This window comes from Stegodyphus dumicola, chromosome 1, assembly GCF_044657685.1.
Source record: "Stegodyphus dumicola isolate Sdum_Otavi_A_Nest chromosome 1, ASM4465768v1".
Lineage (NCBI taxonomy): Eukaryota > Metazoa > Arthropoda > Arachnida > Araneae > Eresidae > Stegodyphus > Stegodyphus dumicola.
In genome coordinates this window covers 287,981,059-287,997,631 of record NC_140768.1, presented here as the reverse complement: position 1 = coordinate 287,997,631, position 16,573 = coordinate 287,981,059, and the positions used below count along the sequence as shown (strand labels likewise).

The 16,573-nt window shown below is 32.4% G+C and overlaps 1 protein-coding gene across 2 annotated transcripts in view; it reads right to left on the bottom strand.

The window, feature by feature from the left end:
- Nucleotides 1–9,902, bottom strand: part of cyp33 (peptidylprolyl isomerase cyclophilin-33) — a 51,411-nt gene extending 41,509 nt beyond the window's left edge. The window contains exons 1-2 of one of the 2 annotated variants that reach the window (XR_015038731.1): nucleotides 9,778–9,902; nucleotides 2,572–2,670 (exon numbers count right to left, since the gene is read on the bottom strand). Coding sequence is in view for 1 of the 2 variants with exons in the window: in XM_035373836.2 (XP_035229727.1) it covers nucleotides 2,572–2,670; nucleotides 9,778–9,811 (133 nt within the window). In the remaining variant the exon portion in view is untranslated. The remainder of the gene's footprint in view (nucleotides 1–2,571; nucleotides 2,671–9,777) is intronic. The other variant, XM_035373836.2, reaches the window with a different exon arrangement.
- Between the last annotated feature and the right edge of the window lie 6,671 nt (nucleotides 9,903–16,573).

The following is a 16,573-nucleotide window of genomic DNA, read 5'->3' as shown; positions in this document are numbered from 1 at the left end:
TTGGAAAAGTTACCCCATCAATAGCTACTAGCACATTCTCATTTTTCACAGGAGAAAAAGTATCGTACAATTCACGATTTTTACAAAAATGCCGAGATGCAGCAGTATCAAAAATCCAACTATCATCATTTTCCTCCAAGTTGTTAACATTAGCTTGAGCTATAAAATGGGATTGAGCATGGGAATTATTTTTACCTTTACACAACTTGGGTTTATTCTTACACTTAGATGTTTTATTACTACTAGATACAGCTGAGGAAACAGAAGAAACAGGCGAATGTGATCTGGAAAAATTACCTTTCACCTACAGTATTTTTTAATATGACTTGAACGGCCACATTTATAACACTTGAGCCTTTTAATCTGCTTAAATTTGGGTTCACAGTGAGTACTTTGAACATCTATAGTCTTATTGGAATTTTCCCTATCTATCTCTCTTAAATTAAGATGCGTTTCCTCTGCTAGTATTTCAAGTACAACATTTTTAAATATGAACTTTTCATCTGGCCACCTCAAAACATTCTAAACTACTTGATCATATTTATCTAGAAGGAACCTAAGAAACTGAAAACATATGTATACATCTCTTACAGCCTGATTAATCTCAGCTAATTGTTCAGTTACCCGTTTTAATCCAGAAGAAACGAAACTAATACTTTCATTTGGCTTAATTTTACAATTTAAGAACTCTGAAAACAAGGACATATGTCTAGATCGATAATCTGGCTGGAAGTATTTGGCAAGCGTATTCCATACCACTACCGGGTCATCAATTTCACTTATTAAGTTTCTATATTCAGGGCTTACATTCATATAAATTAAAGATAATGCCAAACGACTTCTATTTTGATAATCGGCAATAATTTCTTTTGTAATACCCTTAACATCATTTAAATCAGGACATTTTTCAATACCTTTGACCAAAAGCCATGCATTTTTCTCATTTAAAACAAACTTCATATCTTTAGACCATGTAAAGTAATTACATGCCTCAAGTTTAGCAATATTATGCATAACATTAACAGTAGCCATATTTGAATTTCAACAAAAACCGGCCCCCAATCTCTTAAGTCCTAAATTAACTTTAAACTTCAAAAGTCTGCACCAAAGATAACTCAGGGGCTTGGCCCATAACCAAAATGATGCTAAAGCAAAGTTTGAAGTTTATAAAATTAAACATTTAGCAGTAGTAGCAATAAAAGCTCCTTGAAATTATATGTTGTGCAGACATTGAAGACAATAAAGAGGTTTCAAACTTAACCAATTTATTAACAATATATAAAAAAAAATAAAAACACAAAGAATCAATTTAAACAGTATCAGAGTCTTGGAAAAAAAATATAATATAACCATCATTTTCAAACTTTCATTCATCAAATAATATTTTACCTGATCTCCAAAAATATTGGCATTCAATACAAACAAAATGTCCTAAACAGAAATTATGCGGTCTCAAATGAAATTGGCTACATATTCAATAAGTCCATGATCAATGGTCAAGAAAGCACCTGAAATTTAAATTAAGTCCTTGAAAGCACTTAAATCCGGCCTAACTCCACTTACAGTAGTTGAGCACGAGGAATCGCCGCTAACTTATTTTAAATGCTGCCTTCATGAAGAACATGGATGCCGCCCACGGCAGTCACTCACATTGTAGCTTTTGGAACCAAGGAACTTATTCTGGAAAGGTCATCTTGTATACAGGAACCAAGGAGCTTATTCAGGAATAGTCATCTTGTGGACAGGAACCAAGGAACTTATTCACTGGACTGCACGCAACCTTCAAAAGGGGCTGGAAACCGCACACCCAAGAGCCAGGAAAGCAGAAACTAGAAGGGTGAGCCAGAGCGATGCGAGATACTTATACCAGAAGTAGGCATGACGTCGTCTCACGGCAACCAATCAGCTATCGGCACAATTCGGCTTTCCAGATGATGTAACATCACGTTTCGTTTTTGCATCTTAATTAGGTTGAAACAGTCCGTTCTCAACACAAACAGTGGCAGTAGAAAAAAAGAAGTAGAAGTAACTACTATATTACTTTAAAATAAGAACTAAGCCTAATAAACATTTCAAGGAGGAGAGGTGATGCAGTAAAAAGGTTACAATAAGTCATATTTTCCAACAATTATTACAGAAATCTTGCAACTTAGAAGTAGTTTATGAGCTGTACCTAGGTAACTGTGATAATATTTGTCTGAATAAGTGCAATTCTCAGTTAGAACATATCTCTGTTCACATGGGCAAAAGATAGCAAAAAAAGAAAGTTAAGTACTTTATTATGCATGTTAGCTGCATTTTTTATTCCATTAATTTGTTGCTGTTTTGTGAAATTTTCAGTCCACCAACTTTTTTTAAACAGTTATTGTTTTTTCATGTGTTAGGTTCGTGAAATTTTCTTATGGATTACAACTTGATGATTTACAACTTAGCAAGAAAGTATTTCTTTCTTTTACTTTGTCATTAAAAGGAAAGTACTGAATCAAATGTAAAAAATTACTGGTTTTTGATCAGAAGAAACATTGGCATAAAAGAAAAATAATGATAATGTGAGCAAAAATAAAAGGATACGTGTTTCATAGTCCAAAGGAATTTGAATATCAATTATTTCACCAAATGGAATAAAAGCAGCATGAATAATATCTTTATTAACTTCTTCTGCAAGCCCACCTAAAAAAAATATGTAACAAAAATCAAAATCATGATACTGAAAATAAAATAAAATTTTGAAAAATTACAAGATATAAACACTGATTTCATTTGTAATGCTTTTAGAAATTTTGCATGAAGCTTTAGTGACTTTAGTGATAGGGTAAGGGTAATTAGCAATGGAAACAATTATAATAATGAATATCCAGATTCTTAAAGGGGCAGAACAATTCAAACCCTGCAACTCCTGTAAAAAATTGCTTTATTCACATAAAATAGTAATTTTAAATTATAAGCATAATTTTTTTAGTTATTTACTTTTTTAAACAAGAATAAGATCTCAGAATAAGGTTGTTATTAACAATTTTAATAGTAACAAAATTTCAGTACCTGGTTTAATTTAATTTCACACACATGTCTGCCAATAAATATGCTGAATTAAGCTTGCATTTTATCTGCTTTAATATCTTAATATATTAAATTAATGACTTATTACTACAACTTTTACATTAAGCTAGCATTTTTAATTTACATAATGGAAAAAATTAACAAGCAATTTCATCTATACATTAATACAGTTTTGAAATATGTACATTTTATATGGACAAACTGTTTAAATGGCCAAGTACATATAGTAGTAATAAAAAAATATATACGGAACAAAGTCCACATATAGAAATTATAAAGTTAAAAATATGAAATTATGATTTATGAAATAATTAAGTATTTATGATCTAAAGGGTAACAAAATTTGAAAAAAAAAAAAAAAAAAACCACTTAATATTTATTTGTTTATTTTATTAAACACTTCTTTCAATGTAAGTTATTTAAGTTACTTCATTTTTTGTACTAGTAACTTTCTCTTTAATTCTGTAGACAGACATAATCTCTTGTTTAGCTATATTGTTGAAGTCCTGTAACTGCTGTTTCAAGAATTCCGACTAACTTGTCAATCGAAATTTTCTAGTTTTGAGTAACTTCTCTGTCACTTTCTTTACTATCAGTAGCTGTACTTTCTGGATCTAGAACCATACTACAGATTTAGCCATTCATTAATTGATTGATGATTGAGAAGCATTGTCATCACAATGAAAAACTTCTTTTATATCATCTTCATTTATTACCGCTTCTCCACATTTCTTTACAAAATCCGTTAATTGAAAAATTTCACCTTTGTTTTGCGATATCCAAAAACCTTTAAAATTAGTGGCTATCATCATCAAATTTAGCTGTCTTCACTATACATATTTGCTTATGCATCATGAGCTTGTCGAGTAACGACAAGTTGTTCCATTAAATTTTATCTTGCTTCTATCGCGCACTGAGACAATTAAGCCTGAATTGTATTAGTTTAGTTATTTATTATACTTATGTCTATTTCTTGCACATACTTAAGGCTTATCAAGAAATGTATTTTCTAACCAACACATAGCATAAGACCTTACAAAACATCCCATAATTCAAAATTTACCGGAATCATGCAACTTATTATGTCATAATAGGGTTTTTGTAACATTCAACTACTCAGATTACCATAAACGAAACACCAACTTCAATAACACAAAGGGTAAACCTTCAGTCTACTCTACCCGTTTTTGTTAATTATATTAGAAAAAAATTTTAAGGTAATTAGATTTTATTCTGTTAAGGATTACAAAAGTATTATATAAAACTTGTAAGTGATGAGGGATTAATTCTTTTAATTATACTTATCAGATTTTTTTTTACTCTTAATTTCAACAATACATATTCTAACAGTTTGCTTTCCAGTACGAACAATTCTTGCTTAAATAGTTTTATAAACGAATTTGTCAACAGGATTTCAATTTATGTTTACAATTCAGTGTAAAGGTTATTATATATTTAGATAATATTTATAATCATTATAAGCAAACTTAAACTATTCTACACATATATAATTTAAAAAAAGATATACAGTCTAAACAGGTGGCATAAAATTACAAATATCATTCACTACTGCAGAAAAATTTTGAGTTTTTGAGTATAGTCGACGCCACATAAATTCTATTAAATATGATTCTAAATAATGGTGGCAAGCAGTTTGTTTCTCCATTTAGCACTGCCCCACAATCACACCACAGTTTGGATACGGCATCAAGTTTCAGGGTCTACAAAATTACAGCTGTGATACGCAGTGAAATGTCCATACCCAGCATTTCTTCTTCCTTATATCCTTTCCAGCAGTCTGAAAGTATAATGCTGCCATCCGTGATGTTTGTTTGAATGGCAGCCATTAATGTCATACCATAACGATCAGGAACAGTGACCAGAAAAAATTTTTTGCTTTCCCAGCATAAACCACCAAATACCCATTGTTCCAGAATAATACGTCCGTTATTTTTCCTTCTTGTAAAAAGACTTTCGTCTATTTCTATGATTTTGTTGGCTACCGATTTTAATCTTTTAACCTCTTTGTCGTCCGTAATGCGTCTAGCACGTTCTAGTGAAACTTCCACAAGGCGGCCGTAATGCACTACAAGCATTCGGTAAAAGTATAGTTTAGAGTACCGCTTGGTGAAACTTTGCGATTTTGGGCGGTACATGGATACTGATTTTGTGCAATTCTTTGACTCGTTATTTTTGCGCCAAAAATCGCCGCTACACAAAGCCAAAATAACAAGAAACACAATTGCACAAACTAGGTATCCATGTACACATTGACTTATTTTCACTTTAAAAAAAAATTCCCTAAATTGCACAAAAATGGCATTGCGCACTCCTTTGACTTTATCCATGTACACGTCGACCTATTTTCCTTTTAAAAAAAATCCCGGAATTGCACAAAAATGGCATTGCGCACTCTTTTAACTTTATCCTTGTACACGTCGACCTATTTTTACTTGAAAAAAAAAATCCCAGAATTGCACAAACTTACATTGCGCACTCCCTTTACTTTGTCCATGTACACATCGATATATTTTCACTTAAAAAGTCAAAGAAGCACCAAATTCTACAATATAGGCAAACAAAGAATACATAATCTCAATAAAATACATTTTAAACCAAACAATAAAATTACATAAAAAAGGAAAAACATTTTATACATTTAAGCACTACCAAAAGCAAATATTCACTTCCCATGATTTTCGAGTTCGCTTTGTATACCCAGAGCCACGTAAAAATCAAAATATCAATCATACTCAAATGACTTTTTTCAAACCAGGTACTCTTTCTGATCGAACGCTTCACATAGTGACCATCTGAACCTTTCTTCCTACAAACCCATTCAAATTCCATCTAAACGGTTTTTACGTTCGACTAAACGCATATCCTTCCTACATCCAGGACACTTATAATGGCTACTAAGTGAACCTTCATTTACACACCAGTCAATTAAAGCTCTTTTCCCTTTCGCTCCAAATCGTACAGAAACTTCAAATTAATCTTACTACATTCGGCCATTCTACCCTCTAAAGAATCAAACCAACACACACCACAAAAACGCTTACAAAACATCTTATGATTCAAAATTTCCTAGAATCATGCACCCGATTACATCACAATAGGGTTTCCATAACATTCAACTACTCAGACTACGTTAAATGAAACAACAACTTGGGTGATAAATCAAACAATAATTTTGCCATAATACAAGGGGTACCTTCAAGTCTACTCTACCCCAAGCATTCTTCTACATTTTAAAACTTTTAAAATGCTTTCTAAATGTTTACTTGTTTGAGTTTTTATTTTTGTTTGTTCTAATACCTCCTAGAGGGCAGCAGTAATCAGGCAATCTATTTCTAATTGAATTTACCCCGGGTTTTAGGAATATTCGCGCCATTTTACATAAGATACAAGACAGTGAGAGAGGGCTTCAACATCTACTCAGCAGCAAAAGAGAAAAAATGAGGTTGTGAATTGGAAAGACAAGAAGGATATACGTTTGATGAGTACTGTCCATAATAACTTGATGATTGATGTTGGAAGATGGAAAAGAACTGTAAAAAAAAAAAAATAATAATTGTAAAAGATTACAACAAAATGATATGAGTGGACCGCCTGGAACCGATGTTATCAAATTAGCCTGCTGTTAGAAATAAACAGAGATATTTATTAGGCTGATCTTTAGAATATGGTAACTGGTAGTTTGGTGACATTTTGGAGGCGATAAAGGTTACTACCTGGGACTTTGGTAATAATGTGAGCAGTACTCAGTTCCGATAACGCATTATTTTGTGTGAGGGAAATGAGAGATCATGGGATATGTCATGTGATATTAATGGACGAATTACAGTTCTTTAATCGGAAAAGGGGGGAAATTGGGAAAAAATCTGGAAATTTTGTATTTGGCTTTATTCTGTGTTGTGTGAAACAGTGTTCGATAATTTTTGGATCCCATGGCCCTAACTAAAGTGAATTCGAAATGGGTATTTAGTGGGATTGAAAGGGGTAGTAATAAGTGTTTCTTTAAGGTTGTGCAAGATAGAAGTAAAGATGTTTTATTAAGTTATTTATTTTACCTGGTACCTTGGTGTGAACTATAAGTATGATTTTAAAGATCCTGAAACAGAAATAAGAAAAGTTTATCGGACACGTAATCAAGATTCTGAAGAAGAATAGGTAAGTTAGTATTTTTAATTATTTGAGGATATTATTTTTATGCATTGTTCTAAATGTGAGGTGGAACTAAAGTAATTTGCGTAAACGTGCATGGAAATAATTTAAATATTTGACACTAAGTATTTGTAATGTTTGTGGTATGAATTAGTTAGTGACGTTTGTAATATAATAGATAATGTAGAGGTAAAAGTTTTTGGATATTTTATTTATTTTATACGGGGAAATGTTCATATTTGGAAAGGGTATATACTTTTTCGCGATCAGGTAATTTCATATATGTTCTTTTTACCGGGTTTAAAGATTCAGAAAATTGTTATGCATTTTCGTGAAATTTTTCTAATTTATGAGAAAAAAGCAGTGTACATGGATATAGTGAAGAGTGTGCGCAATGCCATTTTTGTGCAATTCTGGGATGTTTTTTTAAGTAAAAATAAGTCGACGTGTACATGGTTTAGTGATATTTTAATTAAATGATAGTTATTTTGTGAATTTTATGTTTGTAGGAATTTGGTATATGTTTAAGTTGAAGTAACCGTGCATGGAAATAATTTAAATATTTGACACTAAGTATTTGTAATGCTTGCGGTATGAATTCGTTGGTGACGTGTATAATATAATAGATGATTTAGAGGTAAAAGTTTATGGATATTTTATTTATTTTATATGTGGAAATGTTCATATTTGGAAAGGGTATAAACTTTTTCGCGATCAGGTAATTTCATATATGTTCTTTTTACCGGATTTAAAGATTCAGAAAATTGTCATGTATTTTCATGAAATTTTTCTAATTTATGAGAAAAAAGCAGTGTACGTGGATATAGTGAAGAGTGTGCGCAATGCCATTTTTGTGTAATTCTGAGATGTTTTTTTAAGTAAAAATAAGTCGGCGTGTACATGGTTTATGTGTATGTGTTATTTTGAAAAACGCGTAAGGAGCATGGTATTGTGCACTTTTTCCCAATATTGCAGTGAATATTTGTCATGATTAAGCAGTTTTGTTAGATAAAATTTCTAGCATAAGTGTAATTCGGCTAGTAGATTGTTGGAAGAAGTGTTCAGTAGATAAAAAGAAAACAAACATGTCTTTACTTCGTGAAGACAAAATGGCGGCGGGAAAAAAAAAAATAGAGGGTTGCTGTAGGAGAGTTGGTCACCAAATTTTCGCCTAAAAAATGCCAAGTTACCATAATGTAAAGATCAACCTATTATTTTTCAATTATGCTTTATTTCCTTATAATTTTACTTAACATTCATTGACATTCATTCACTACAAAAATTATGTATGGAAAGTTATGATGCACAGAGAAAAGAACATTACACGCTACGAAAAACAGACGGCCTGATGGGGAGAAATTTTCACAGACAGGAGAGGATGGCAAAAGGGTTAAGAGACATCAAACTACTTGCACATACTTCCAAAGTAGTTACTCCAATCTACTGTTGTATTACGGCTCACTTCTAATTGAAGTTTACAAAATTCAATCGACATCAGTTCTTGACACCACAGATAGATGAAACGAGCGGCATCAAGGAAAGTAAAACGTAAGCCTCCAAAACATGTTGTGGTTCTCAATCCTTTTTTTCACGGCAAGAACATACGTAACGCCATATAGGAGCTTTGCTTGAGTCAAAAGTTAAGTTTATTGAATGATTTTGAGAACAAAGTCTATTGCTATGAATTATTCCTTTATCCTGAAAGAATCTTATCGCAGCCTCTTCGTCATTAGGTAACTGCCAAATTGTGTAATCCATCGCACTAAAAAAAAGTGTCCAAAAAAATAACTAGTGACGATATTTCAAATGAAAACTAGAAATCTCGTGCCATGATTATTTTAAATGTACATAAAAAATATTCAAAATAGCCAGGAATGATATTTCAAATGTTAAATTCTCAAGCCAAGATATTTGGCATAGTTGTTGGCGAATTTTTAACTGAGGCCGCTCTAACAGAATTGTACCGGAAAATGTTTAAGTTAAATATTGCGCATTTAAATGAGAAATATCCACATGTATATAAACAGATGAAAATCTTGTGCGAAATTTATGGAAAGATTCAAAAAACAAGCTGTCTATGACTTCCTAAAGAAACATTTTATTGCAGGAGAGAAAAGATGAAAAGAAAATGGGTTTATTAATTCGGGTAAAATTCTCCAAGGTAATCAGCAGAAGAGATAAAATGCTTCTGTCGACAGCTCCGACAAAAAACGTGTCATAATTATATTACATATTGACACACAGAATCAAATAAATGTTAATATCTGATATAAAAAAGTAAACAGATATTAAGTCTTCGGTACTTAGATCTATACCGACCTAAATAATAAGGAAAATCGACTAAATTAACAATGATTATACACTAGGTGGGTGAGAATTTTAATATCATACTACAATCTAAAACAAAATTTCAATTTGAAATTGCTTTACATATGTTAGCTTTCAAACGAAATGGTCCCTCAGACAGAAATTTCTGTTTTTACCATTATCAAAATGTATATAATTTCATCTATATATATAACTTACAAGGAAATAATAATATTGATTTCTTACCAACATAAACAGTACGTTTAGAACTCGCAGACATTTTCGGCAATGACAGATTGCCAGATTATTACACTGAAGTTTTTCTAATAGAAGCCGCGGTGTGTAGAGGTCCTCCTATCGTATCTTTGAGGTAGAGGGTTCGGATTCGAGGTGTAACTTCCTTGGTAATGTAAAAAAAATTAATAACGACGAAAATTTCTGATACAGAAGCAGTATAATTGTAAACAAAGAATGAAACGAGCTGCTGACAAGAAGTTATTTTACGAGAAAGTTCTGTGCAAGCTCCGAAGAATTGAATTTGGTATGTACAGAAAAAGTTCTGAGGCATAACACACATAAAGAACGACAATTATAGGCCCAAGAATTTACATGAACAATCACACAAGTAGTCAGAGATTAAAAAAAAATGGGGCCACAGGCTGCTTGACATGAGAAATTATATTCCAGGTGATGGAAATAGGCACGAAACTGGGCAATAATCAGGACCCTATTCAGTGCAATATTTAGTGGCAACATTCACATTTAGTATTTAGTAACTTGTGAATGGCAACAGTTGGGATGCCTATATAAATAGAACTATGGTAGCGTTTATGGACTTAGCCTAAGAACCAAGAGACATATTTATACTACTTATATCCGACCTATTCTTTCTGCCTCTCCTAATCAATTACATCAACTTCAAATAGTGCAGAATAAATTTCTCACCTCAGAGATTCTCTCCATGTCAAGTGCTCATCACGTTTTGTGCCTTCGGACATCATGTTGTAAACCGGCAAAGTTGCACCTAGCAAACTTTCTGCGCATGCGTCGCGTTGACGCATGCACATAGGCATTTACGCGTGCGCGTAAGACCTTTACGGCTGCGAATATACGTGTGCGCAAAATACGTTTACAAATGCACGTTTAATGTATAACAGACGGTATAAGCTAAGCTAAAATTATCTAATTCAGTTAATGTTGCAGATTGCGTTGTTCTTTAACTTCGAATTGGATCCGGCTTATTATTTTTTGAAGACTGTTAGAGCAATTTTATAAAAGTAAGCTTGAATTTTGGTTTATGTCAAATAGAATTTCCGATATATATTTACTAATATGTAAAGGATCTACAAAGCGAAATTATGTTTCGAAATCCGAAATCTGTTTATCAATTTCACGCCGCGGCGCGCAATGAATTGGAAGTTGATCTCTCAGCACTATCCTGATCTTCAGGGCAGATGTTTTTATTTTATTTGGCTTATAATTCCTTACTAAATGTAGTATTTCATCTCGATGTACTCCGTCTTTGATATGATTTAAATCAAGTTCCTCGTCATTATAATTCGTTTCCGATAGTTAAGAAAGTGACACAGAGGTTATTGAAAACGAAAAAATTTCGATTGACAAATTAGTCGGTATTATCGACACAGCAATTATACGACTTGAACAGCGGAACTTTGTAACTAAACAAGAAATTATGTCTGTTTAATAGAATTAAAGAGAAAGTATTATCACATGAAACGAAGCAACTGAAACAACTTACATTGAAAGAAATGTTTAATAAAGTAAACAAATAAATATTAAGCTTTTTCTTTTTGTAAATTTTGATACCCTTTAGATCATAATTGTTCTTTATTTCATAAATTACGGTTTCATATTTTTAATTTTATAATTTCTGCATGCCATCTTACCAGATTTAAATTGATGATCTATAATCCGGAATCGCCGAAGTCTCGACGAGTCCGGATTAACGACTTTTGACTGTATTTGATTGCACACCAGATGTTTCGCATCATGAGAAACTGTGTCAGATTATTAGATACGTGTACATAAAAGACGAATCCATATTTATTGAAGAAAGCTTTATAGATTTTATAGAAGCAAAAGACGAAACTGATAGTGTTTTAGCAAATGAAATTATTTATAAGTTAGAAAATGATAGCCTCGACATTCAGAATGTTCAAGGATAAGGTTATGGTAACGGGTCCAATATGGCTGAATTGTACAAAGGCGTGCAAGCCATTATTTGGCAAAGAAATGATCAAAGTACTACTAAAAAACTTGCCTACATGGATGGCGAAACACGAATTGAATGATTGGAAGAATTAGTTTTGGAGGCAATTTCGCTTTGGTAAGTCTGTCTGTTGCCTGCTCAACAATTATTCACTTATGCATTTTTATAAATTTTTAGGATTAAAAAATTTATTGGAATTATATATTATGCATTTATAGATTCTGATGCTTGCACTTGATTTACATATGCTCTCAGAATTTAAATGATATTGTAGATTAGTTCGCAGCAATAATTAATGATTTATTTGTAATTCAATTTCATTTCAAATTTAATTAACTTTAAATGTGCTTTTTACGAATAAACAATGTTTGTTAAATTCAAATTTCATTCCTTGCAGTAATGGCGCAAGAGAATTATTTAAATTTAATTGAAATATATATATATATATATATATATATAATAGCAAGGAAAATACGGAACATTGCTGATGCGTAATAATAATCAGGTAGACTGTCGATTCATACCGAAGAGCAGGGCTAAAGGGCTGGCTCATCAGCTCCTCACCGCTGAAACCGGAAGAAGAGAGTGATGACGTAGATGGGTTCGCTTGCTGCTTTGAAGAGTGCCTTATACCACCTTCGGTTTCATGAGTATTTGTTTGAAAATCAAAAATTTTTGAACAACTGTTCGGTAAATAATATGAGGAAGAGATTTTATCTAATGAAATTACAATGTGTATGGATATATAGCTGACCTAGTAATGTAGCTACGGTAGATTTAATGAAATTATAAAACGCGTAAAATATAAGCCTTAAACTAATATTTAAAGTTGAATATACATTAAATATGGTTAATTTTTTTCTACAATATTTTTGGAAATGTATGTAAATAGTAATTTATCGATAAAAAACATTGACACATTTCTATATTTACGAATAATTCTTTTTGAGTTAAAATATCACAAGTTGGGTTATAGAAATATCAAATAAAATTATGCAAACGTATTTTCAGAATATGTCCTTACAAACTCATCTGATTAAAAGCTAATGAATGCTAACAACAAATTTCATAATATATTAAATCCAAACAAATTTCACTTCATTTAATTTTGTCTTTCAACTAGCACTGGAAATGAGTTAATTAGGATTTTGTAAGTCTTGACAATGACTATTATGAAAGCATTATTATTGATCACCAGGATTACTATGCAGTGTCCATTACTCATAAATTAATAAAAATATTTTAAATTGACATTTATATACTTTCTTATGAATAGTGTAGTCTTACATTTTAAAAGCATGTATTCTAATGCTAATTTATCTCTATGCAGAATTTCATGATTTGTTTTGTATAGTTTCATAAATAACCAAAAACGCATAAAATAAATCGCATAACACATTATGAATAATAAACCAAATAATAAAATATTATTTTTAATACAATAAAATGAATTAGTTTACATGATTTATTTTCATTTACCTATTTTATGGTTAACTTTTCTTGCCGACACAAGGGATGCATTCCAATTTAACGCATAATCATTTGATTACAATGCTTTCTGAAGTGCCATTTGGAAACAATTTAATTCGCTTTTGTTTCACTAATGCAGTTATTTGTATTTCGGTATATATGGTTAAAACATAAATTTTCATTTTTCCATAATTTTCCATTTTCTCGATTAATTTTTAGGCCCGAAATTATTCACGAATGGGATATTAGTCTCGATACGGCATTTTGAGTTGAATCACTGTAAACGGCGTATGCGTTTCAAATTGTTGCCACCAAACATTATCACACTGTATTATATTTATAGAAATTAAATAATGAAGAATCTGCATGAATGTATACATGTTTCTCGAACTGTGAAAAAACAACTGTACGTAGAGCCACCAAATTTTGAATAACATAATCCTGCACCTTAACATGGCCACCTGGAAGCTCGAATTTTGAATATCGTATTTGTTTTATTATCTATTTCATATTTTGTAAAACGTTTAATGATTTTTTAAATAACAAGCTCAACGATCACAAAGCAAGCAGTGGCAACACTGTACGGAAAAAACCATTTTTATCTGCAGCGCGTGAGACTGTCTGTCGAAAATTTTAAAGAAAAATGTTTTTAAGTATTTTGAGATTTTGCTGTTGAATCGAATTTTATGTGTAGGAGGCGCTAAGAAGGGGATGTTTGATAAATAAAGTAAACATCAAAACGTTAATAATAAAAGGGCCAAAAAAATTTGTAAAGCCAACTCAGTAAGAAAACTGAACATTGATATGATGAACTGATTAAATACTGGACCCACACCTTTGCTCTTAAACCATAAAATTCAATTCAACAGAAATATCGCAAAAGGATTTTAAAAATGAGCATCTCTTTAGAATTTCCGATTCATATTCTCGCGCGCTGGAGATATTTTTTTGGGGGGGGATACAGTGTTGCCACTACTCGCATGGAGATCGTTGAGTTTGTTAATCAAAAATTCATTAAAGTGTTACAAAATATGAAATCGATAATAAACAAATTCCAAATTAGGGCTTACAGATGCCCATATTCGGTGGAGGATTACGTTATTCAAAATGTGATGTCTCTAGGTACTGTCATTTTATCACAATGTGAGAAACATACATACATTTATGCAAATTCTTCATTATTTAATTTCTTTAAATATAATGTAGGTTTCTGACATTTGCTGGCAATAATTTGAAAAGTGATACCGCGTTTATAGTGATTCAACGCAGAATGCCAAAACGAAATTAATAGCCCTTTGAGCTTAAAATAATAATAATAATAATAATAAAAACAGAAAAACGTATGCTTGCTATGCTACCATTCTTTCGTCTACTGAAGGTTTCTCTACGGAAATTGTTGAAATATCACGTTTGTTTGTTTCGTATTATGCTACGCATTACCGCAGGTAGCAACGGCACAGGGCTCCATTTTTTTGAATAATTTCCCGTTACAAACACTAATTTATTTTAAAAATATCCTCAGCTATAATTTTCAAGTCAAAGAAACCTCTTTCAAAGAAATAAGAAGTAAAGATTTAAGCTTTCGCACTCTGAAGCTCTGAAGACGAGGTGACGAACCCAGTGACGTCACATTGCTCCCCAACTGGGTTCGTGTCGGCATCATTCCCCCTCAAAGGGATGACCTAGCCCTTCTTTTTCTTTAGCCCTGCCGAAGAGGAAGAAGTCCGATTACGCAATACAGACACAGACACAGACACACCGGGTGAAGGACCTCCAAATTGCGCAATACACCAACATGTTGACCCGGCAATATCTAAGAAACTTGGCAGTCGAGGCAGTTTTAATTCCAATTTTATTTGCAACTGACATTTGTGGCCACATTTCGCTCTTCACTCCAGCCGAGCCCATCCAAGAATATTTACATACTTGACACTATTGCACTATTGACACTATTAGGAAGCAGCATAGTAAAATTACGTCCAAGCAGAGCAGAGAGAGAAGCTGAAGAGCCTAGTCATGCAAGATGGAAACACACGAAGAGAAAGGCCATGTTTGAGTTAAAGCCTCAGTTCCCAATCACCACGTCATCGCAGGCCATAAAAACTGGAATGAACCAGAAATGACGCAATCCAAGGAAGTCATCACAATTTTTAAAACAGAGCAGAAGAACCAAAGAGCTCATCCGCCAGTCCAAATTACAATTTTGATTTATATATTTTTTTATCTCACATATATTTATATGCTTTTGGGCAGCCGATTGCAACCAAACAGGGAAGTGCATATCTACATGTTATAGCAGTCCCACATACAAAATTTCAACGTTCTGATGCTATTCATTTTTGAGTTATACGAGATACATACATACATACGTACATATAGGGGCCACGAACAAAATTCTTTTCTGAATGCATTTTAAATCAGTTTTATAAATCATTTGTGGAAAAAGTCTTTTATTCTATCCTTAGGTACAGATGTCACGCAAAAACATGTTCAAATTGCATTCAGTAGTGATCAAAACAGATATTTTCGTTGAAATATGGTACCCGGAATTTTTCGTGACTATTATACTTCCTTTACTTCGTACAAGAAAGTAAAATCTGTTATGCATGACATAAATCAAATACGTCACTTCCGGGTAGATTTAAAATGGCGACTCCCTATGCCAGGCTTGTTTTATGTGACATCTCTTACGCCAAACTCGTACGTTGTAACATGTTAGACGTGCTATAACATGTCAGATAAATTTTTAGAGACATTAGGTTAATTGGAAGCAGGAGAAATGAAAAATGAGCAACGCCCTCGCCGGGAATCGAACCACGGACCTCTGCAATACGCGACCAGCGGGCTGACCACTACACTACGAAGGCATGTTAAGAACTCGGGAGGAATACTTTAAAAATTTGCTCTCGGAACATCAGTTTATAGTATATGGTTATGCATATTTATCAAGAACACAAGTGTGTGATTGATACAACAGCTTTAAATTTGGGCGCAAAAGCGTTGAAAGATGAACCCCACTTTAACTTCAAAAAATGAGGGAAATGTAGAGGAAATTCATTCTTTGGTAAAAGCTGATAGACGTGAAACAACTCAGCAGCTTTCAGACATGCTTGGGATAAAAAAAAAGAAAGCTGTAGCTTAATTTTAATTGGAAAATTAAAAATAAAAAAGTTTGTGATTAATTTGTGCTGCGGATTTTAACACAGCAGCAGAAAAAAGACAGAAAAGGCTTGTTTTGAAGATTTGCTGACTAGTGCGAAACAGAGCACCAATTTCTTAAAGTGTATCATAATGGGAGATGAGATCTGGTGTTTACAGTACGACCCAGAAACAAAGAGACAA